The sequence below is a fragment of the Perissodus microlepis genome, chromosome 6 (genome assembly GCF_051167445.1).
Source record: "Perissodus microlepis isolate ML-2025 ecotype Zambia chromosome 6, ASM5116744v1, whole genome shotgun sequence".
In the NCBI taxonomy this organism is placed as follows: domain Eukaryota; kingdom Metazoa; phylum Chordata; class Actinopteri; order Cichliformes; family Cichlidae; genus Perissodus; species Perissodus microlepis.
In genome coordinates this window covers 40657746-40680328 of record NC_140466.1, presented here as the reverse complement: position 1 = coordinate 40680328, position 22583 = coordinate 40657746, and the positions used below count along the sequence as shown (strand labels likewise).

General features: G+C 41.4%; 1 protein-coding gene across 7 annotated transcripts in view; it reads right to left on the bottom strand.

Moving 5' to 3' along the window:
- tenm3 (teneurin transmembrane protein 3) overlaps window positions 1-22583 on the bottom strand; it is a 360038-nt gene that overhangs the window by 110306 nt on the left and 227149 nt on the right. For all 7 annotated transcript variants that reach the window (XM_084932347.1, XM_084932346.1, XM_084932341.1 and 4 more), the window contains 2 exons: window positions 2191-2364; window positions 773-837 (listed from right to left, as the gene is read on the bottom strand). In XM_084932347.1, the coding sequence (XP_084788473.1) occupies window positions 773-837; window positions 2191-2364 (239 nt within the window). The remainder of the gene's footprint in view (window positions 1-772; window positions 838-2190; window positions 2365-22583) is intronic.

The following is a 22583-nucleotide window of genomic DNA, read 5'->3' as shown; positions in this document are numbered from 1 at the left end:
ACAGAAGAAGACGGCCGTAGTGATCGATGTAGCGGTTCCGAATGACAGCAATATCAGGAAGAAGGAACACGAGAAGCTGGAGAAATACCAAGGGCTCAGAGAAGAGCTCGAGAGGATGTGGAGGGTGAAGGTGACGGTGGTCCCCGTGGTAATCGGAGCACTAGGTGCGGTGACTCCCAAGCTAGGCGAGTGGCTCCAGCAGATCCCGGGAACAACATCGGAGATTTCTGTCCAGAAGAGCGCAGTCCTAGGAACAGCTAAGATACTGCGCAGGACCCTCAAGCTCCCAGGCCTCTGGTAGAGGACCCGAGCTTGAAGGATAAACCGCCCGCAGGGGCGAGATGGGTGTTTTTTTTTTATGTATGTATATGTATGTTTTTTGTTTTTTTTTTAAAGATGAAAATTCAGATATAATATATGAATTCTTACAGATATTGCATTTCCTAACTATAATGTTGTCAGGGGACGATCTTAACGAGTCATTCTTTTGTACTTTTATGCAGGTGTTGTCTCTTGGTATTAGACCTAAGGCAGATGTCTCTGCCGAGTGTGGGTTTAATAACTTAACTATCTGGTTATCTGATGGGCTCATCCCACAGAGAGAAAACCCCCACATGTAGCAACAATAGCACAAGGATGGCTTATATCAAGACGCTGAACAGACGGCAGGAATTCACAGTAACAGTGGACACAAATACAAGATTTCATTTGTCATTCAGTGGCATTATAAGTGTGTGAGTGTGAGTGTGTGTGTGTGTGTGTGTTAGCTTACCGATGCAGTAACAGAGCATGACAGACAGCAGTACAGACAGACCTACTGCACTGAGGGCTGTACACCTGAGAAAAAAGGAAACAAAGGAAACAAAGGTTGTAACACGTGTCACAGTTTTCTGGAGTAATTTTGGAAGCACTCATTTATTTAATTACCAATCCCACCATCTTATTGGGGATTGTATTTATTTTTGCAAATAAACGTTAGCTCCAGCTTGAAGCCTTGTGTGACCACTCCCAAAATACCTCATGCTACTTCCTAACATTGGTCATTTTATCTGCATCATTGGACACTGCCGATAAAATATATCTACATCTCTATGTCTGTGGAAAATAACATCTGATCAGAGTTTCGCCCTGCACTGAGTGTTTCTGGTTGTGTGGAACTTGCAAAAGGAGAGTTAAAGGATATAAAATAGTTATCAAGGCATTACAATAAGCCACAAATCTGTGGTAGGCAAACAAATAGCAGAGTCACCTGTTCTCTAGATTCTACTTTAAAGTCTCAACACATGAAAGCATTCGTGAATTCTCTGCTCAGCATATCTTGTCACTCCTGTTGTAGTTGTTTCAATCGTTTACCTCGAACCTGAGAGCTCCACACTCGTGCTGATGGTTTTATAGATCCACTTTCTTTGATTCTATTTAAATAAACATCTACTCTACTGAAGCAAAGCATAAAAAAAGATAAATTTGATGCTTATCAAGTACAACAAAATATCTATGAATTCTCTTTCTTTCTTTCTCACAGTTTTATATTTTGCATTTATTTCTCGACACAAATATACTGATTTAATTTATCAAGTGACCCAAAAACTGATCAAATGTGATCTCTATGAGGACAAAAGAGAAAACCTTTTCTTCTCTAACACATGGAAAAAGGAAATTCTCTACATTACAGGGCAGCTAAACTAAAACAGTAAAAATGGAAAAGATTAAGATTAAAGTCACAGTTAGGAGAAAGGAAAGGAAGCTGAGCAGCAAAAAGAGTCAAAAGACAAAAAGACGTCGTTTCATTTCTAAAATAAAGTTGAACATCATATAAAACGATGATTCTGATTCTTTTTCACACTGGGAAATAATGGCATGAATTTCACAACATCGCTGAAGCATCAGTCAAAATCAGCATAGTGTTATCAAATATGTGGATATCACTTTAGTTGTGTGGATCTGGGAGAACCGCCTCTCTCTGTGCTCTCTGGGAAAGTTCTTGAAAGAGACAGGATGCAAAGTGTGCTGTGTGTTTTTCCCACTCATCTGAAGAACATACCCCGGTAGCCAAATTGGCCCAGGAGTAGTCTAACTCGAGCTTGTTTGCCAGCATCTTCCCAAACTCCTGAAACTCTGAGTAAAGTCAAAGCGTGTGCTTGCAGGTTCTCTTTCTTACTGATGGACAATAAGGTGAAAAATTCATTTTACCTCCATGAGCAGTACTTGGAGGATTTCTTGAACTTGAAGGCTGAGCGGGATAGAGTATTCCTAGGTAACGGCCTGGTAGGAGGGGAGTACACTGAGCCTGTTGCCATAGTGTAGCCAGGAGTAGCTGTGGAGAAGAGGGGGGTAGTGCCTGTGCCTGTTTTAAAGAGGAAGTGCCTACAGTGAGAGAGAAAAGGGAGGAACACATTAGTTACAGTTACATATACTGAAATTCTTTACATACACAGGAAATGAACTGCTGTGTTACAGTGTTGCCACTTGGTGACAGTGCCAAATGACTGTGTGAAAATAAGTCTTATTACACACCACAATCAAGTGGCTGAGCTGTCGAACTACAGCAAAGCTTGTTTTCAGTACTGTGTCTCAGACCTTTATACAGATTTCATGAACACAGTGTCACAACCTTCCAAGACAACTTTAGAGTCATGAAACTTGAAACAAATAATCTGGAAATTAACCCTGTAAGACCCAACCCATCAAAGAACTGAGATGTTTAATAACCCTTATAACAAAATCCACTTTCTTTTGCTATATCATGTTGTGTATGATATATTTTTATTATATATTTTTTGTATCACATTTGATACATTGGGTGTTTTTGGCAACTTTTTGTTAACAACAATGTTAATTTTAGACAAAAAAAAGAGTTTTGTCGATAGCACTTTGAAATTATGGCAAGTATTGATCATGTTGATGAGATAGAGGTCATTAAAGGGTTAAACTCAATTTGCTGTCCAACAAGTGCAGGCAAAATAAAGGCGTGTTACTTCAGGGTCAACACAAACCTTTAAAAACACACACAAACAAACGTCAATTAAGCAACCCCACAAACGCACACACTGCCCAAGACGTCTAGCTGTAAAACAGTCTCTCACTGGCTGTAAGCAGCAACCAGTGGTTAATACCAGGTTGGTAAAAGTGACTGTGTAGGAATGACAAATAATCAAAACTAAGGTTGAAACATTGCCACACAGTCTTGGGTGTAGTACTGTATATGTCCTAATCAGCAGTTCAGCATTCTAACAGCTTGTGGGAGAAAGCTGCTCAGTCTGTAGGTTCAGTCTGCAGGTTCAGTCTGCAGGTTCAGTCTGTAGGTTCAGTCTGTAGGTTCATTCTGCAGGTTCAGTCTGTAGGTTCATTCTGTTCAGTAGGTTCAGTCTGTAGGTTCATTCTGCAGGTTCAGTCTGTAGGTTCAGTCTGTAGGTTCAGTCTGTTCAGTAGGTTCAGTCTGTAGGTTCATTCTGCAGGTTCAGTCTGTAGGTTCAGTCTGTTCAGTAGGTTCAGTCTGTAGGTTCAGTCTGCAGGTTCAGTCTGCAGGTTCAGTCTGTAGGTTCATTCTGTAGGTTCAGTCTGTAGGTTCAGTCTGCAGGTTCAGTGTGTAGGTTCAGTCTGTAGGTTCATTCAGTAGGTTCAGTCTGTAGGTTCATTCTGCAGGTTCAGTCTGCAGGTTCAGTCTGTAGGTTCAGTCTGTTCAGTAGGTTCAGTCTGTAGGTTCATTCTGTTCAGTAGGTTCATTCTGTAGGTTCAGTCTGTAGGTTCATTCTGTAGGTTCATTCTCCAGGTTCAGTCTGTAGGTTCTGTCTGTAGGTTCAGTCTGTAGGTTCAGTAGGTTCAGTCTGTAGGTTCAGTCTGCAGGTTCAGTCTGTAGGTTCATTCTGTAGGTTCAGTCTCTAGGTTCTGTCTGTAGGTTCAGTCTGCAGGTTCAGTCTGTAGGTTCATTCTGTAGGTTCATTCTGTAGGTTCAGTCTGTAGGTTCATTCTGTAGGGTCAGTCTGTAGGTTCGGTCTGCAGGTTCAGTCTGCAGGTTCAGTCTGTAGGTTCAGTCTGCAGGTTCGGTCTGCAGGTTCAGTCTCTAGGTTCTGTCTGTAGGTTCGGTCTGCAGGTTCAGTCTGTAGGTTCAGTCTCCAGGTTCAGTCTGTAGGTTCGGTCTGCAGGTTCAGTCTGCAGGTTCAGTCTGTAGGTTCAGTTTGTAGGTTCAGTCTCCAGGTTCAGTCTGTAGGTTCAGTCTGTAGGTTCAGTCTCCAGGTTCAGTCTGTAGGTTCGGTCTGCAGGTTCAGTCTGCAGGTTCAGTCTGTAGGTTCAGTTTGTAGGTTCAGTCTCCAGGTTCAGTCAGTAGGTTCTGTCTGTAGGTTCAGTCTGTAGGTTCATTCTGTAGGTTCTGTCTGTAGGTTCAGTCTGCAGGTTCAGTCTGTAGGTTCAGTCTGTAGGTTCAGTCTGCAGGTTCAGTCTGTAGGTTCAGTCTCCAGGTTCAGTCTGTAGGTTCAGTTTGTAGGTTCAGCTCTTTTAACGTGGAACCGTTTGCCTGATGACATCAGTTAAGAACATTTATGGATACGGTGTGAGGGGTCCTTTATGATGTTTAGTGGCCTACTCCTGCAGAATCTCTGGAAGAGGTCTTGGACAGAGGAAAGGAAACTCTCGGCTGCTCCAACTAGTCTCTGCAGTCATGTTTTGTCTGACATACTGCAGCTAGAATACCACGCTGACACACATTATGTTAGAACACTCAACCACACCACTTAAAAAAATTCTGAGGATGCTGGTGAGGAGAGGGACTTGTTTCAAACTCCTTTCTTTGCTGGGCCGATTTTTGGATCACTGAGATTTTCTGATGCTAGTTCAGACCTTGCAAGATCTCCACACCTAGGAACCTGACATCTTCCTCTCCCTCTACTGATTGGTCGCTGATGCTGAAGGGGGGGAGCATGCTTGATCCACACCTTGTGAAAGTCGATGATCACCTTTTATGTTTCGGCTACATTTAGCACCCGATGGTTCTCCCTACACCAGACCTCAAGGTGTTCAACTTTTTTTCAATGCAATGATTCATCATTTCCACGAATCAGTCCCACCACTGTGGTATCATATTCAAACTTAATGATTAGGTTACCCTCATATCTAGATACACAGTTGTATGTTAGCAGCATAAACAACAGTGGGCTGAGAACACAGCCTTGAGAAGAACCAGTGCTCAGTGTAATAGGCTTGGAGATGTTTTTCCCAACATGGAGAGACTGAGGTCTCTCAGTCAGAAAGACCAGGATCCAGAGACATATGGTGGTGTTCAGGCCAAGTAAGGAGAGTTTCTCTATTAGTCTCTGTGAAATCATGAGCTAAACCCAATGTACAGGAGTCTGGCGAAGGTATCTTTCAGGTCCAGATGGGTGATGACCGAGTGTAAGGTGGTGGACATTTTTTCCCAGTTTAGGTTTCTTTAGGTATTTGTCATCCCTCATTGCCTGTTTTGCCACTACGTCACTTTGTTAATAAACATCACTAGCATTGGTTCTGTGACTGTTTTTGCTGGGGGGTCCGAGGAGCCCGTCCGGCCATCATCCTCGCCTGCAGAGCCACCCTCGCCTGCAGCATCAGCATCATTCACCCTCGCCTGCAGCAGCAGCATCCTCCGCTTAGCCTGCAGCAGCAGCATCCTCCGCTTCGCCTGCAGCAGCCTCCGCTTCAGCTTCTGCCTCGCCTGGTCCAGCCTCCGCTTCAGCTTCTGCCTCGCCTGGTGCTGCGGGGGCCACGCCGCCTTCAGGTCCCCAACTGCCGCCTTCAGGTCCCCAACTGCCGCCTTCAGGTCCCCAACTGCCGCCTTCAGGTCCCCAACTGCCGCCTCACCATCGTCAGTCATCTGCCAGGCCGCTTGTTGGGCATCATCGCCACTGTGGACGACCTCCTGAACGCTGCCGCTGCCTTCAGCGCGGCCGGCCTCCGGACATGTGTTGCCGTCACCACTGCCTTCCGCGTGGCCGGCCTCCGGAGATGAACTGTTCTGGACTGCTGTGCCGCCGTCCTCCGGGTTGGCCTCCCGAACTGTTTTGGATCTGCTCTCTGTGCTTCGGGGGGTTTCTTTTGGTTGTTTTTGGACTCCTGTGTGTTCTCCTGCCTGTTGCCGGTTCGTCTGTGTTCCACGGTGTCCTTTTCCTTGTCTGCGTCTCTCTGCCTCTCACACTGTTTGGTATCATCTCAGGTTTGTTATTTAGTTTTCCCAGTTTAGGTTTCTTTAGTTATTTGTCATCCCTCATTGCCTGTTTTGCCACTACGCCACTTTGTAAATAAACATCACTAGCATTATCATCTACTGCCTGCATTTTGGGTCCTTTCTCCCTCCAACACCACACGGCTCGCCTCGGCAGCCGTGACAGTTTCGTTACTGGCCTGCTATGCCTCAGAAGTGGTTTGTAAGCAGGCACCAGCATAATGAAAAGTTGATCAGAGCAGCCGAGGTGTGTGTGTGTGGGGGTAGTCTTGCATGCATCTGGGTGGTTTGTATACACAAAGTCCAACATGCTCCCTCCTCTGGTTTTAAAATCCACACATTGCTTGAACTTAGGGAGCACAGCCTTTAAACTGGTGTGGTTAAAATATCCTGCAATCACTACGAAGCTATCCAGGTGTTTAGTTTAGCTCACTGATGGCGTTGTGTAGCCCTCCAATTGCCTCAGTAGCAGTAGCAGTAGCAGTAGCAATAGCATTAGCATTAGCATTAGCATTAGCGTCGGAAGCTACGTAAACGACTACAATAACAGTGGTGAATACTCTCGACAGATAAAATGGCCAACATTTTACAATAAGAAACTGCCATGTGAGAACAGTGTTAGGTAGCTAATGTGGTACACCAGGTTATATTTCTATGATGCAGAGACCCCATCTTGGCTCTTACCGCTGTTTGCGCCTCTGACTGTTTTGAACAGATGCGGCTACTAACTAAAGATAGCTAGCTAGGATACAGTCTTTCATCCAAATATGGTCACTTCTGGCTCAGAAAAGCAAACATGGCAGTAACCAAAACATGAATGTTAAAGCTTTAAAATTGCGATTCAATAACCAATGGATGACATCCAGTGATTAAATGAGTTTTTTCACGCAGGCTGTACACTTCCAAAACTCTGTACTCTCCCAAATCTAACATCAAGCCCTCATTTAGTTTATGACCCATCATTCATCTACATCTACAGCTAATTGTAGTTAAACATAAAATGCAATCACAGGGTTAACAATATTTGTTTGGGATACTTGACGTATTTAGGATGTTAACAACATCTTTGAGAGTTTTTTAATATCTATTAAGTCAATAAGAAGTGTCCAAAATGTTCATGCAGACAAATATTCTGACCACATCATAGCCTGGTTATTCTTGAGGGAAGTTAGTTTGAATTGCTTATCCATCTTAGTGTCACAGGTGTTTCTATAACAGCTGACATACAGGTAGGCAAATGAGTGGGCACAGTCTGGACAGACTGCCAGTCCTTTAAACTTTAGTAACGTGAACGGAAAAGGAAAAAAAGGCAGCTGAGGGGCCAGTTAGTTTATGGCCAGGTATTTTTGAAAAAGATACTGAAGTGGAATATGTAGCTGCAACAAGTGGTGCTCCCACCTGCAACGTGCGGTTCGTCAGTATTACCTGAAAGATAATCACCTGAAAAACAAAGCCAATTAAAGCTGCTACCACAGGCTACATTTCTTGAGTCCTCAGACAGAAACTGTTGAGAATGAAAATGAAAAAGTTGTCAGAGAGCTCATCTTGTTCTTGACACTAGCAAGATAAACAGGTTATTAGCCCTCTACAACAGTCAACCAAAGGACAATGGGTCATATAAAGATGACTTTCTAGAGGTTCATTAAAAGAAAAAATCCGTCTTTGGAAAATTTCAGAGTAAATATGAAATTTCTATTTAGCACATAGAATCCATGTAGGCCTACAGTAATTATCAAGGTCACAATGTTCAATTAATGACAGGACCTCAGCTAATGATCATCTGTAATTCTAATTAGACTGTTTTCTAATAGGGCTGTGTGATTAACAATTAGAACCAATTATAAGAAGGGCTCTTCAATTAATACGTGCCTGTGGGCAATATGTGAAGAGAGAGACAGAGAGAGGAAAAGAAGGCAAAAGTGAGAAACCAGCAGATGAATCATGGACTGATTTTGTGTAAAGTAGTGTTTTAGTGTGCAATCAAAGGCATGAGAGATGCTCAATCACTCGACCAAACAATGGCCCAAAACAATAAGGAAGGATTTGTAATTACATTCATTACATTACACTAAGTTCATGCCAGGAATTTGTTACCCAGAAATGATGACTGTATTATATTTTGGTACATTAACTCATCAATTTAAAAAAGTACAAACATCTACATCAACACAACAAACCACCACATAAATCAAGGAGATGAATTAGTGCTGTTGCTGATTTTGTTCAGATCTTAGAGAGGAGACAAACTGAGACGATGACGATGAACTCTTAGATCCAATGTTCCAAAGACAAAGGGAAGAACAACTTCCACAGGTACTCTAAAACCCAATCACATCCATGCACACCTTATCATCCTCTCTCTCTCTCTCTCTGTGACCTTACTGCTACTCTTAGTACCATTGATGTTAAGTTAGACTCTTTTTCTCCAATTGATCTTTCTGACTTAACTTCAATAATTACTTCCTCCAAACCATCAACGTGTCTCTTAGACCCCATTCCTACAAAACTGCTCAAAGAAGTCCTGCCATTAATTAATTCTTCAATCTTAAATATGATCAACCTATCTCTAATAATCAGCTATGTACCACAGGCCTTCAAGCTGGCTGTAGTTAAACCTTTACTCAAAAAGCATCTCTAGACCCAGCAGTCTTAGCTAATTATAGGCCAATCTCCAACCTTCCTTTCATATCAAACATCCTTGAAAGAGTAGTTGTCAAACAGCTAACAGATCATCTGCAGAGGAATGGCTTACTTGAAAAGTTTCAGTCAGGTTTCAGAGCTCATCACAGCACAGAAACAGCTTTAGTGAAGGTTACAAATGATCTTCTTATGGCCTCTGACAGTGGACTCATCTCTGTGCTTGTCCTGCTAGACCTCAGTGTAGCGTTCGATACTGTCGACCATAATATCCTATTAGAGCGATTAGAACATGCTGTAGGTATTACAGGTACTGTGCTGCAGTGGTTTGTATCATATCTATCTAATAGACTCCAGTTTGTGCATGTAAATGGAGAGTCCTCTTCACACACTGAGGTTAATTATGGAGTTCCACAGGGTTCAGTGCTAGGACCAATTCTGTTTACATTATACATGCTTCCCTTAGGCAGCATCATTAGAAGACATAGCATAAATTTTCACTGCTATGCAGATGACACCCAGCTCTATCTGTCCATGAAGCCAGATAACACACACCAATGAGTTAAACTGCAGGAATGTCTTAAAGACATAAAGACCTGGATGGCTGCTAACTTTCTGCTTCTTAATTCAGATCAAACTGAGGTTATTGTACTCGGCCCTGAAAAGCTTAGAAATATGGTATCTAACCAGATTCTTCCTCTGGATGGCATCACCTTGGCCTCCAGTAACACTGTGAGGAACCTTGGAGTCATTTTTGACCAAGAATATGTCCTTCAATGCACATATTAAACAAATATGTAAGACTGCTTTCTTCCATTTGTGCAACATCTCTAAAATTAGAAATATCCTGTCTCAGAGTGACGCTGAAAAACTAGTTCATGCATTTATTACTTCCAGGCTGGACGACTGTAATTCATTATTATCAGGAAGTCCAAAAAACTCCCTGAAAAGCCTTCAGTTAATCCAAAATGCTGCAGCAGCAAGAGTCCTGACAGGGACTAGAAGGAGAGAGCAGATTTCTCCTGTTTTGGCTTCCCTTCATTGGCTTCCTGTTAAATCCAGAATTGAATTCAAAATCCTGCTCCTCACATACAAGGTCTTAAATAATCAGGCCCCATCTTATCTTAATGACCTTGTAGTACCATATCTCCCTATTAGAGCACTTCGCTCTCGCTCTGCAGGCCTACTTGTTGTTCCTAGAGTATTTAAAAGTAGAATGGGAGGCAGAGCCTTCAGTTTTCAGGCCCCTCTTCTGTGGAACCAGCTTCCAGTTTGGATTCGGGAGACAGACACTATCTCTACTTTTAAGATTAGGCTTAAAACTTTCCTTTTTGCTAAAGCATATAGTTAGGGCTGGACCAGGTGACCCTGAATCCTCCCTTAGTTATGCTGCAATAGACGTAGGCTGCTGGGGGATTCCCAAGATGCATTGAGTTTTTCCTTTCCAGTCACCTTTCTCACTCCCTATGTATTAATAGACCTCTCTGCATTGAATCATATCTGTTATTAACCTCTGTCTCTCTTCCACAGCATGTCTTTGTCCTGTCTTCCTTCTCTCACCCCAACCGGTCGCAGCAGATGGCCCCGCCCCTCCCTGAGCCTGGTTCTGCCGGAGGTTTCTTCCTGTTAAAAGGGAGTTTTTCCTTCCCACTGTCGCCAAAGTACTTGCTCATAGGGGGTCATATGATTGTTGGGTTTTTCTCTGTATCTTTGAAGCGCCTTGAGGCGACTTTTGTTGTGATTTGGCGCTATATAAATAAAATTGAATTGAATTGAAATTGAACATAGTTAAAACATAGTTGAAACTTTAAAATCACTTTGTTACATTTTCTTCTTTTTTGTCTTGTACTTTTAAGTGATTTATTATTAATTCCATCACATATGAAAATGCTTTCCTTTATGTCTCATTCGGCTAATTAATTCAGTTCAATTCAATTCTATGTATACAGCACCAAATCACAACAACAGTCGCCTCCAGGCGCTTTATATTGTAAGGTAGACCCTACAATAATAAAAAGAAAAAAGAGAAAACCCCAACAATCACATAAAATCCTATGACCAAGCACTTTGGCGACAATGGGAAGGAAAAACTCCCTTCTAACAGGAAGAAACTTCCAGCACTGCCAGGCTCAGGCATCTACTGTTACCGCTGAGAGAATGAAGACAAGACAAAGACATGCTGTGGAAGAGAGCCAGAGATTATAATAAGTAATAATTAAACGCAGAGAGGTTTATAAACACATGAGTGAAAAAGGTGACCAAAGAAGAAACACCCAGTGCGTCATGGGAATCCCCCAGCAGCCTACACCTATATCAGCATAACTAAGGGGCACCTGGTCCAGCCCTAACTATATGCTTTAGCAAAAAGGAAAGTTTGAAGCCTAATCTTAAAAGTAGAGATAGTGTCTGTCTCCTGAATCCAAACTGGAAGCTGGTTCCACAGAAGAGGGGCCTGAAAGCTGAAGGCTCTGCCTCCCATTCTACTTTTAAATACTCTAGGAACAACAAGTAGGCCTGCAGAGCGAGAGTGAAGTGCTCTAATAGGGTGATATGGTACTACAAGCTATTATTCAAGACCTTGAGTAGCCCTGAATTTTCATTATTTCAAAAAAAGAAGAAAAAAACTGTCCTTAATCAAGCACTTGAGTCCAAGTAGTTTTGGGAGTTGGTTTTTAATAAAGTTTACTTACTTAGCTGACCACATTTTTTTGGAATGCTGAGCTCAATTTCACAAGCCACAGCTGGGCCTGATCAATACCAGAAATGTTGAATCAAGAAATTTCTTACATATAACCTGAATGACGAAGAGGAGTAAGCTGTAAGATCACAAAAAGCAACAATTTATAGAAACTAAAGAACAGAGAACAAAGTCACTGTCAGTCTGGAACTTCTGGAACAGATCCTGGCGAGAGTCATTATCCACAAATGAAGGTAAACTTGGAAGAGTAGTGAACCTTTCTTGGAGTAGCCAGTCTCTTAAAATTATTTCAAGCGCAATAAAAAAAGAGAGTGGGCATAAATGGAAGTCGTGGGACAGTGAAAACCACTGCTGACAAAAAACAACACAAATGCTCGTCTCACATGAGCCAAAGATTGATCCCCCAAATATTTAGAAACATATACTACAGACTGGTGTGAATAAAGTTAAACTTCTGGCAAAGAAACACGGCATATCATAAAAAGAACATCATGCCAACAGTCAAACATGGCAGTGGTAGTTTTAGAGTCTGAGGTGGCTTTGCTGTCTCAGGACCTTGATGACGTGGAACCATGAACTCTGCTCTCTACCACAAAATTCTTAAGAACAATGTTTGTGTCCTGAAGCTCAAGTTCACTTGGGTTAGATATGAATGACTCAAAGAAACTGAAATGATGGTTTTGGAGTGACCTAATCAAAGTCTTACCAGATCAGACTGACATGCTTTGATATGACCTTAAACATACATATTATTCATAGTCAAAAAACTCCAGTGTGGCTCAATAATTATTCTTCCAAACTCGTTGCCAAACACATGATTGCAGTTCTAAGCACAACTGATAATTAGGTTTTTTACATACTGCCAGGCAGCTTTTTCCCCTTAATAACTGAAAACATGATTTAAAAAATGCATTTTGTATTTACTTAGTTTATCTTAGGTCTTTGTCTAAGTTGTTTGATGATCTGAAACATTAAAGTGTGACAAATATCCAAAAGAAATGAAGAAATCTGATTTTTTTTTTAGGACAGACCAATTGTTGAATATGAACTTAAGGATTTGGGTTTCTGAATAAAGACATATTATTGGAACTTCACAAAAAACATGGAAAGTGAAGTAGATAGCAGAATAAAGCGTGTGCATGTGTGCAGTACAACTCGATTACAGCAGAAAGAGACAGACGGATAATCAAGTGTGAAATGATTGTAAGCAGTGTTCTTAGCTGAAAGTAGCACGCTGTCAGCCCTAACTAATCTTGTAACAATATCACTTCATATGCACTATTTTCAACCTGTTTTACATTAAGACACTTAACAATCATCTGGTCTTGATTACAATGGAACTGACACAAAGAGGATTAGAACCATGTTGATGCTTGTTTAACAAAAATGTAGTCAAGTGTAAATGTTGTATCTGCTATAACAACATATTTCTACTCACAATATTTACTCACACACATCGCCATGGTAACATAATATTTTTAATTTACGTGCATTTCGTCATTTAACTTTGGTTTCATTCTGTGCCTCAGCTTATACAAAATCCACACACAACAGGACCACTTCACAGAGTTATTTCAGAAGAAAACAACAATGTAACTATGCCAGTAAATAACTTTGTAACACGGTAAACTGGCAAAAAGAAACTTTAACATATAATCTGTATCTTGAAAAAGTGTTCATGTTCACCAAGCATAAATTAGGATTTACTTTAGCTTTAAACTAAGAATCACATTTATTAGAAAATGGTAACACTTGGTTCGACATCTGTCTTGTGTGTCATTAACATAAGCCCCATGCACAAATCAGGACCCAGTTGTGTCCTCATCAGTGGGGGGAATACATCAACGCTTCAAAGTGGTGTGTGCATGTGTTTGTCAAAGACAGCATGACGACCTCTAAATGCAAACCAACCAATGCGAACCAGTAGGTGTCCATAATACAGCCCTCACTTATTCTGCACCTACAGTTTTGATCACTGTCACCCACATTATCGACTGCAGTTACAAACTACAATCATGAATTTGGTCTAAAATGAAATAATATGTAACAATAATATGTCATGTTAACAATTGCTTAGTAATAATGATTGGTTGAATTTCCTTATTGAACAAACCTTAAATAAAAGAAATTCTGTCCCTTAAAAAACATTTAAGCACAGCATACTATTATTATTATTGAGTTGATTTAAGTATACAGTTGGCTTTATTGCTCCTGGTTTTATCGCAACGAGATGACACAAGGTCAATGTTTTTCATTATTAAGTCTTCTAGTCTGTGATGCAGCATCACACTGCTGCTTAGAGTCATTCCCTGCAGGCAGCACCTGATCATTCTTGGAGCTCCAGCATGAGTTAATTGAGTTTTTTATTCTTTGGACACGATTGGGAATTATTGTGTCCTACCACAATGGATTTATGGTGCACTGCTCCCTCTACAGTCCCTTGTCTGGATGCCATGCCTCCCCCTCCTGGCTTAGGTGATGTGATTTGTTGCAGGGCATGGATGTGTAAGGCCTTTCCTCTGCTTGCCCACATGTTGCAAACCTCAGGTCATCCCTGTGACCGTGATGCCCAGTCCCTTTGCCTGGCTCTCTGGGGCAAGGTGGGCACCTCTTGCTCTGTCTTGGGGTGGTGGGGATGTCGAGTTGGTTGGACGACCTGTGCTGCTGAGGGTTTGCTCTGTTTGTCAGAACCGATGTCTTCCACAGGCTTCAGGTCTCTATGCTGTCCTGCTTCTTGGATGCTTCTACAATCTAGGTGGGAGCAGCATGTGCTGTCTGGCCTCTGTTGAGCCTGAACAAGAACGCTGTACACTGATGGAGATGTTCCTGCATGTTTCTGGCTCAGCACATTACCCCACTAATATCAACTATCAACGTTCAGTGTTGATTGTGGCAGTGTGCGGTTTCTGAGCTCACACAGGTTCATTCTGTGTTTTGATCGTTGTTACTTGAATGTTTTATCTGTGGGATTTATTGTGTTACATTTTGCCCTCTTTGATAGACAACATAACAGACCAGAAAAAAGAGGACTAGCAAAGATCACATACACATGTGTATGTTGGTCATCCTTGTCATGAAGGCCACAAAAATAAAAAATAAAGAAAATAAAAAAGAATGTGTCATTGTTTAAAATTTCACAAAATGATGTGTTGATATTTCATTTTGGAGTGTTAATCTAATCTGAAATGACATCATGACCTAACAAAAATCTGGGAGGCACAAATGTTTAATTCTCTTTGTGTTTTATTTATTGTCTTCAGAGAAACTGAAAGTTGTTTTTGAATATGTTTTTCCAAAATATCTGTATTTTCTCTCTTCTCAGCTGAGGCCACCATTTCAAAGTCATCCACTTAATGGGTTTGTGCAATGTGCAGCACAGTGGGGAACTGTATTCATTTGATGCCTATAGACTGGAGCAAGCAATGAACTGCTGTCTTTCATCACTATGTACTTGTTACAATCTTTCATCTGGATTATTCATTTTTTTAAGAAGTCAAGCCTCCAGATGACAAATATAGCATAGAAACACACCACACTGCTATAGTCTTTGAGCAGTTCTGATCCTGGAATTTCTGCTTTAAAAACACCGTTGCTTATGTGCACCTGTCATGCTCACAGTATGGCACAGGTACTCAAAGCAGCCATTAGTTACCATGGCAATCCAGTTTACTGCAGCGTGGTTCTGAGATCAAATAGCACAGGTTAAGTCCATCCTTAGCTCACTAATTTCAGAATTCCTCATTGTAAGTTCTTCTTCAGAGTGACTGTCATCACGATGAAAGAGAGAGAAAGACTTTTTATATCTGTTTATTTGCAGTGACGTGCTTCTTTTAACTGGGTCTTACCGTAAATACTGACACATACGAATCTGCAGGAATCAAAGGGGAAAACAGATTTGTAGGCAGCGCCAATCTTAGGATGGCGTTTATCATTCATCATCACATTGGCTGAAGCTGTTATGGGGGATAGTTTCACCTTTCACGATGTTAGCATTAATGGACCTACCCAAACCTATTCTCAGAGCAAATGTTTTAGTAACTCCATTGGTTGGAAAGGATATAGCATACTGTTTGCATATTTGACAGTCTAGGCTAACAATGTGAGATGTTGGTCTGTTTGATTAAGTTCAGTCGTCTTTGCAGATCAATTATTTGAAAAGACATGTTAACAGGAAAGAGGAAGAACTAGAACATTTGGCTCATTCCATTATGACCACAGTCTTTGTGTATTGCAGCTTCTGCCTTCTTGGCAGGGACGGAGCTAAAGGACCAAGAGTAATCCCCCATGTGGTAATGTGGTAATACCCTGCTACCACAGGTAGATTTGGTCTGTGAAGTTTGCCATGGCAACTACAGATTATCAGTCATTATCATGCAGAGACCTGCAGTAAAGTTTTATTAGCTGGTTTATGTGTCACAAAACCTTTAACTGTACTTTATGTGCTTTAATTGATTTTAGCTTATTTTTGTTTAATGATGCATTTTTTATTGTTTAGTCCACAAACACAAACAAGTATTTAAATTTGTGTTTAGTGGCTTATTTCTTTGTTGTAATAATTCTCCTTGACAGTGAATCTTATACCACTGGAAAGTCTGTTTATTTCCCCTTAAACATCCCCAACATCTGTAATTAGAAATTTCGTTTGAATAATGAAAATGACCCTGATGTCTGGATTTTGTGTGCGCAGACATGATTCGGCTTCGATGGCAGATTAGTGTCTGTGTGTGAGGCATCAATGTGAAAGATAAGAAATGTGTCTCCCTCCCATCATTATGCATGATTACAAATAAGAGAAAGGGTACTAAGTATGTTCTAGTTTTTAAACAAAAAATCATAATTTATATGTGATTTTGTAAAAAGTTAATTATGCTTAATATTAGTCAGCATATAATCAGGTGAAAGTTTGACCAACGTAACAAAAAAAGATAATAATGACTCTAATAACAGGTCTGTCATTAAGATTCCATATGGAGTGGCCTATTTGTGTAAGGATGAAGGCTGTGTGTGTGTGTGTGTGTGTGTGTGTGTGTGTGTGTGTGTGTGTGTGTGTGTGCGTGTGTGTGCGTGTGTGTGTGTGTGTGTGTGTGTGTGCGTGTGTGTGTGCACGCGTGGCAAAGTGCTTCTACGCAGTGTAACAGGGGCATGGAGAAAAGTTGTCGTACCATAGGCACGAGGAGTGTGTGTGTGCGCGCGCGTGCGTGTGCGCGCGCGTGCGCGCGTGTGTGTGTGTGCGTGTGTGTGTGTGGCAAAGTGCTTCTACGCAGTGTAACAGGGGCATGGAGAAAAGTTGTCGTACCATAGGCACGAGGAGTGTGTGTGTGTGTGTGTGCGCGCGCGTGTGTGTGTGTGCGTGTGTGTGCGTGTGTGGCAAAGTGCTTCTACGCAGTGTAACAGGGGCATGGAGAAAAGTTGTCGTACCATAGGCACGAGGAGTGTGTGTGTGTGTGCGTGCGCGTGTGTGTGCGCGCGCGTGTGTGTGTGTGTGCGTGTGTGGCAAAGTGCTTCTACGCAGTGTAACAGGGGCATGGAGAAAAGTTGTCGTACCATAGGCACGAGGAGTGTGTGTGCGCGTGCGCGTGTGTGTGTGCGCGCGTGTGTGTGTGCGCGCGTGTGTGTGTGTGCGTGTGTGTGTGTGGCAAAGTGCTTCTACGCAGTGTAACAGGGGCATGGAGAAAAGTTGTCGTACCATAGGCACGAGGAGTGTGTGTGTGTGTGTGTGCGCGCGCGTGTGTGTGTGTGCATGTGTGTGCGTGTGTGGCAAAGTGCTTCTACGCAGTGTAACAGGGGCATGGAGAAAAGTTGTCGTACCATAGGCACGAGGAGTGTGTGTGTGCGCACGTGTGTATGTGTGCGTGCGTGTGTGTGCGTGCGTGCGTGTGTGTGTGTAGACACTGATATGATACTAAGGAATGAAACATGAAGGAAATTGTATCCATATATGATTTAAATGCATATGTAATGCAGTTACTCATAAATGATGTTAAAGTAAAACATAGAAAAGAAGAAAATGTTTGAAATCGTGCTGCGATCACAGAGAGAGAGAACGATAGGCTGTGGCTGAACATTGATTAACTGTCAGCAGCAGTGACTGGATGCCACAATGCATGATGCAAGATGTCACCTCAGGAGTGCATCGTCAGACCTGGATGTCCTCCTAACAAGATCAGCACTAGAGTTCAGCATTAATTAGTGTAAGGGATGAATGTAATAAGTGTAACTAAGTGGTTATGTTATTATTATTATTATTTGATTTGGCTTTTGCTTTGCCCCTGGTAATTTTCTGATAAGATATCCTGCATTTAAGAGCTTGTGGTCATTCCCCATTTGAAACGGTGAAGGTAAAAACCTGCGTGTTATTATAAGATCACTCAAAGGGTTCGTACAGGTCACTCTAGCCTTAAAAATAAATAGATTGTTGGGACACTCCCAGGACACTAAACTCAGCTAGTTACCAAGTGCATAGAGTTAGAGTAGAGCTGTGACTGAGAGGAGTGCCTGAGCAGAGGGCCATCCTGGCAAGCATGCATTCAGAGGGAGCACATCAACATCTGTAGGGCTGAGCAGCGGTTAGCTGGGCGTGTCACCACCCCACCTCCTTTACAAACAGACAGCCAATCGCAGACCGTCCTTTATTGGGGTGCCTGGTCGAAATTCCACACTAGACAGCACCAGGCCCGGACATGATTCATGCCTACTGTCTAAAGAAGATAACTGGACTCCATGTGCACCTGGCAGCACAATTGAACCAGCTGCTAATGGATGGCACATACCCAGAAAGGCCGGACAGACCTGATCCCGAAGGATTCCCAGTAGGGAGTGCAGTGAGTTCTGTTGTTAGATGGAGTTCGTTGTGTTACAGCCCATCTGTGGGCCACTCTTGCTCGTGCTATTTTTTGCTCAATGAAGCAGTGAGTAAAGTTCTAGCATACAAAGAGCTGAAGTGTTCACTGCAGTCACTGTCTGTGCTTTACATGCTTTATTTATTTATTTTTATTTTGAAGTTTTGTATGCGATTCTCCCGTTCCCGGTGAACTCTGCTATAACTACACTGTGCCAAAAAATAGTAATGTCAACGTATCTTACTGTATATTTTACAGTTTTGTCTTTCTAGAATATCATTACATTTACATAAGTAGACTGTGATTTTACATGCCAAAGGTAAAATAACATAACATCACTGTAAATATAGTAAAACACAATTTACTTGTTTTTTAAATATATATTTTTGTACATATGCATATTCAGATTGTAAAAATACATTCAGAAATGTATCATAATTTCACAAATATTTGTCTGTCATGTGAGAGAATGATCTGTTAAATTCAAATGTAATACTATGGAAAAATATATAAAATGATCGAAAATTAATGAGAATAATCAATAATTAAAGGAGTATTTGAATTATAATTTTGCTGAAAAGTTCACGTCATCTAGGTCTGATTCAATAATTCAGAGGTAACAAGTGAAAATATAATTAATAGGAATAAAAACTAAAAAAACATATAAAACATTGCACGGCCACGCTGTGCTAATTATATATTTTAAAAAATAAATGTAGAGGTAGGAATTGCAATTAATATAAATCTCAAAGTATTCACAACATTCCTGAACAGAAATAGGCCTCTGCACCTGGGGTGAGGGTGTGGCCATGAAAACAATGTGACATGCCATTGGATGTTGGGACACATAATAACATGACGTTAAGCATCGGCCAATGAATGTGAACTAACAACCACAAGGTCGCGGGTATGGCAGCACTGTAGGAAAACATCCTAATATAAAAGTATTTTACTGCATTTTACAGTTTTGTTCTGTTCTTCTAGAATATCGTCAAAGTTACGTAAATAGACTGATTTCACATTTCAAATGTAAATTAACGTTAAATCACTGTAATGCAATAAAACATAATTTTCATGATTATTAAATGTATCTGTCTGTACATATGCATATTTAGATACAGATTCACAAATGTATCATGACTGCACGGATATTTGTCCGTTATTTGAAAGATTGAACTGTTGAATTCAAATGTAATGCTATGGAAAAGTATATAACATGATTCCTATAAGCTTGTGTTACATCACATAAGTATTATTATCATTGCTATTTAGGGCGATCGTGGCTCAAGAGTTGGCAGTTCGCCTTGTGATCAGAAGGTTGCTGGTTCGAGCCCCGGCTCGGACGCCCTCGGTATTGTGTCCGTGGTCAAGACTCTTCACCTACTGGTGATGGCCAGAGGGTGCGATACGGCAGCCTCGCCTCTGTCCCAGGGCATGCAATCCATTATTATTTAAACCAACTGTTAACTGTATATTTCTGTACATTTACGTATCATGATTCATATTGCCACATTCATTGACCTTGTTTATAGGTAATTTCATTGTTTGATCACATTAAAATGTTCCTAATTTAATGTCTAAAAGCACTTGGAAAAGGCAGAATCCCATGTAAAATTAGCACAACAAACTGTATTGTCATTCCTGGAAATAACCGTATTTTTATGAGGAAGTTATTTTCTGATATTTTACGGTAGTATTTTGGCGCCCCAGCTGCTGGAATATTACCGTTTTTTTAAGATGTTTTTTTTAACAGTGTATAACTCCTATTCAACTCAACATTCGGCAAGTGGAATACGTCATCTTCTTCTCCTGCAGTCAGGATCGTGTGAACAACACAAGAGGCTAACTTCATGCCAGTTGTATGAGTTGCCATCAAGGGTGGGATTTATCAAAAATATGCTCCGTTCCCCCTGCTGTTCTTCTCAGGCCAGATCACTAACAGGACTGGCTACAGATGGGGTGATGGAGCAGCTGTAGCTCAGGAGGTAGAGCAGGTCATCTACCAATCACAAGGTTTGATGGTTTGATCCTGGCTGCTCCAGTCAGCATGCCAAATATCCTTGGGCACAATACCAAAGTTGCTCTCCAGTGCTTTCGACTTGAGTATGAACGTGTGTGAAAGCTAGACAGAAGAAATGAAAACGGCCTCTATGAGCGGGTAAATGAGGCATGTTGCACTGTGAGTGCTCCTGGAGAGATCTTTGAAGGTAGCTCGTCTCATGTGTTACGTTCAGCTTTGCACCCTGTGTTGTGTTAATTAGTCCCACACCGTAAAAAAAAAACCCCTAAAAAAACAGTAATATTCCAGCAGCTGGGGCGCTAAAATATTACCAGAAAATACCAGAAAATAACTTTCCCATGAAAACACGGTTATTTTCAGTAATGACAATACAGTTTGTTGCCCTAATTTTACATGGGATTCTGCCTTTTTCAAGTGCTTTTAAACATTAAATTAGGAACATTTTAATGTGATTAAACAATGAAATTACCTACAAACAAGGTAATTTGGCTCAGGCGATTAGAGGATCATCAGGGGGTCCTTTTGTCCCTCTGTGGGGGGATACTCCCACTAGGTTTATATCTGGGACTCTCCACCATTTGACCTTAGAACTGAAGAAGCTTCTCGGATGAGAGGTGAAACGTCTTCAAGTAACTTAAAGAAGTCCAGACGCTTTTCTTTGCAAGCTCCTTTGACTACGATGACCTGGATGACTGAGAACCTTCACAGACCTATAAACAAGGTCAATGAATGTGGCAATATGAACCATAATACGTAAATGTACAGAAATATACAGTTAACAGTTGGTTTAAATAATAATGGATTGAATTCATATAGCGCTTTATGAGACCCTCAAAGCGCTTTATAATTCCCCTCTGGCCATCACCAGTAGGTAAAGCGTCTTGCCCAAGGACACAACGACCGAGAGTGTCCGAGCCGGGGCTCAAACCGGCAACCTTCTGATTACAAGGTGAACTGCCAACTCTTGAGCCATGATCGCCCTGAATATCAATAATAATAATGATTATTTGATGTAAAAAAAGTTTATGAGAATCATTTTCTACATTTTTCCATAGCATTACATTTGAATTTAACAGTTCGATCTTTCAAATAACGGACAGATATTTGTGAAATTATGACACATTTGTGAATGTATTTTAACAATCTAAATATGCTCATGTACAGACAGATACATTTAAAAAACAAGAAAATTATGTTTTATTACATTTACAGTGATTTTACGTTAATTTACATTTGAAATGTAAAATCAGTCTATTTATGTGAATTTAATGATATTCTAGAAGAACAGTACAAAACTGTAAAATACACAGTAAAATACTTTTATATTACAGTTTTTTTACAGTGCAGTTGTGTTCCTTCCTTGTGTATGTAAGCCCTTTGTATTGTTCCATCCAGTGTCGCGTTCTCACTCCACACTGTGTGTTCCCCCAGCCTGCCTGTTTAGTTTATTTCGTATTCCCTGTTTAGTTAGTGCCGGTTTTCCAGGTGTTCAACAATAAAGCCATTTTCTTGAGTTTACCTGTTGCCTGCTGGAGGCTGTATTTTGGTCCTCCGTTCCTGCCAGACACACACAGCCCATGACACTGTATGCCATAAGTGAACAACACATTGATTCACAGATCTACACAGCAACTGTGATGGTTTGCTTAGGGGGGGTTTTAAGGGGCTTAATAAGTAGACTTTTACCTCTGGGGTGCCAGCCAGGTTTCTCTCTTGGGATATGACATTGACTAAATTAAATTAATTACATTAAATAATTACAATACAAACCACATAATGCAAGATGTTTGCCTGGACCACAGCAGTCAGTTCGACCTGCTTCCTTTCTGATGTTTCCCATCCTGAGTCCTGTGAGCAGAACTCTAACTGGCTGGCTCCAGGCAGGGTGTGGGTGGCTGTAGCTCAGGATGTAGAGCAGGTCAACTGGGCCTCAAACTGGGCCTCAAACTGGGCCGCAAACTGGGCCTCAGACTGGGCCTCAAACTGGGCCTCAAACGGCCTCTGCGCTTTCACACACTGTCTCTTGTATTTCTCCTGGTCTCCGACAGCCTTCCAAAATTATCCAGCTCTCCTTTCTCTCCCATGTCCTCTATCAACACACAAGCCTTATTCCAGGCTCAAGAGCTTTCTCCTGAACTCTGTCCACTCTCAGCCTTATCGCGAGCTCTCTTCTCTCTCCTGACCTTTGGCAGCCTTTAT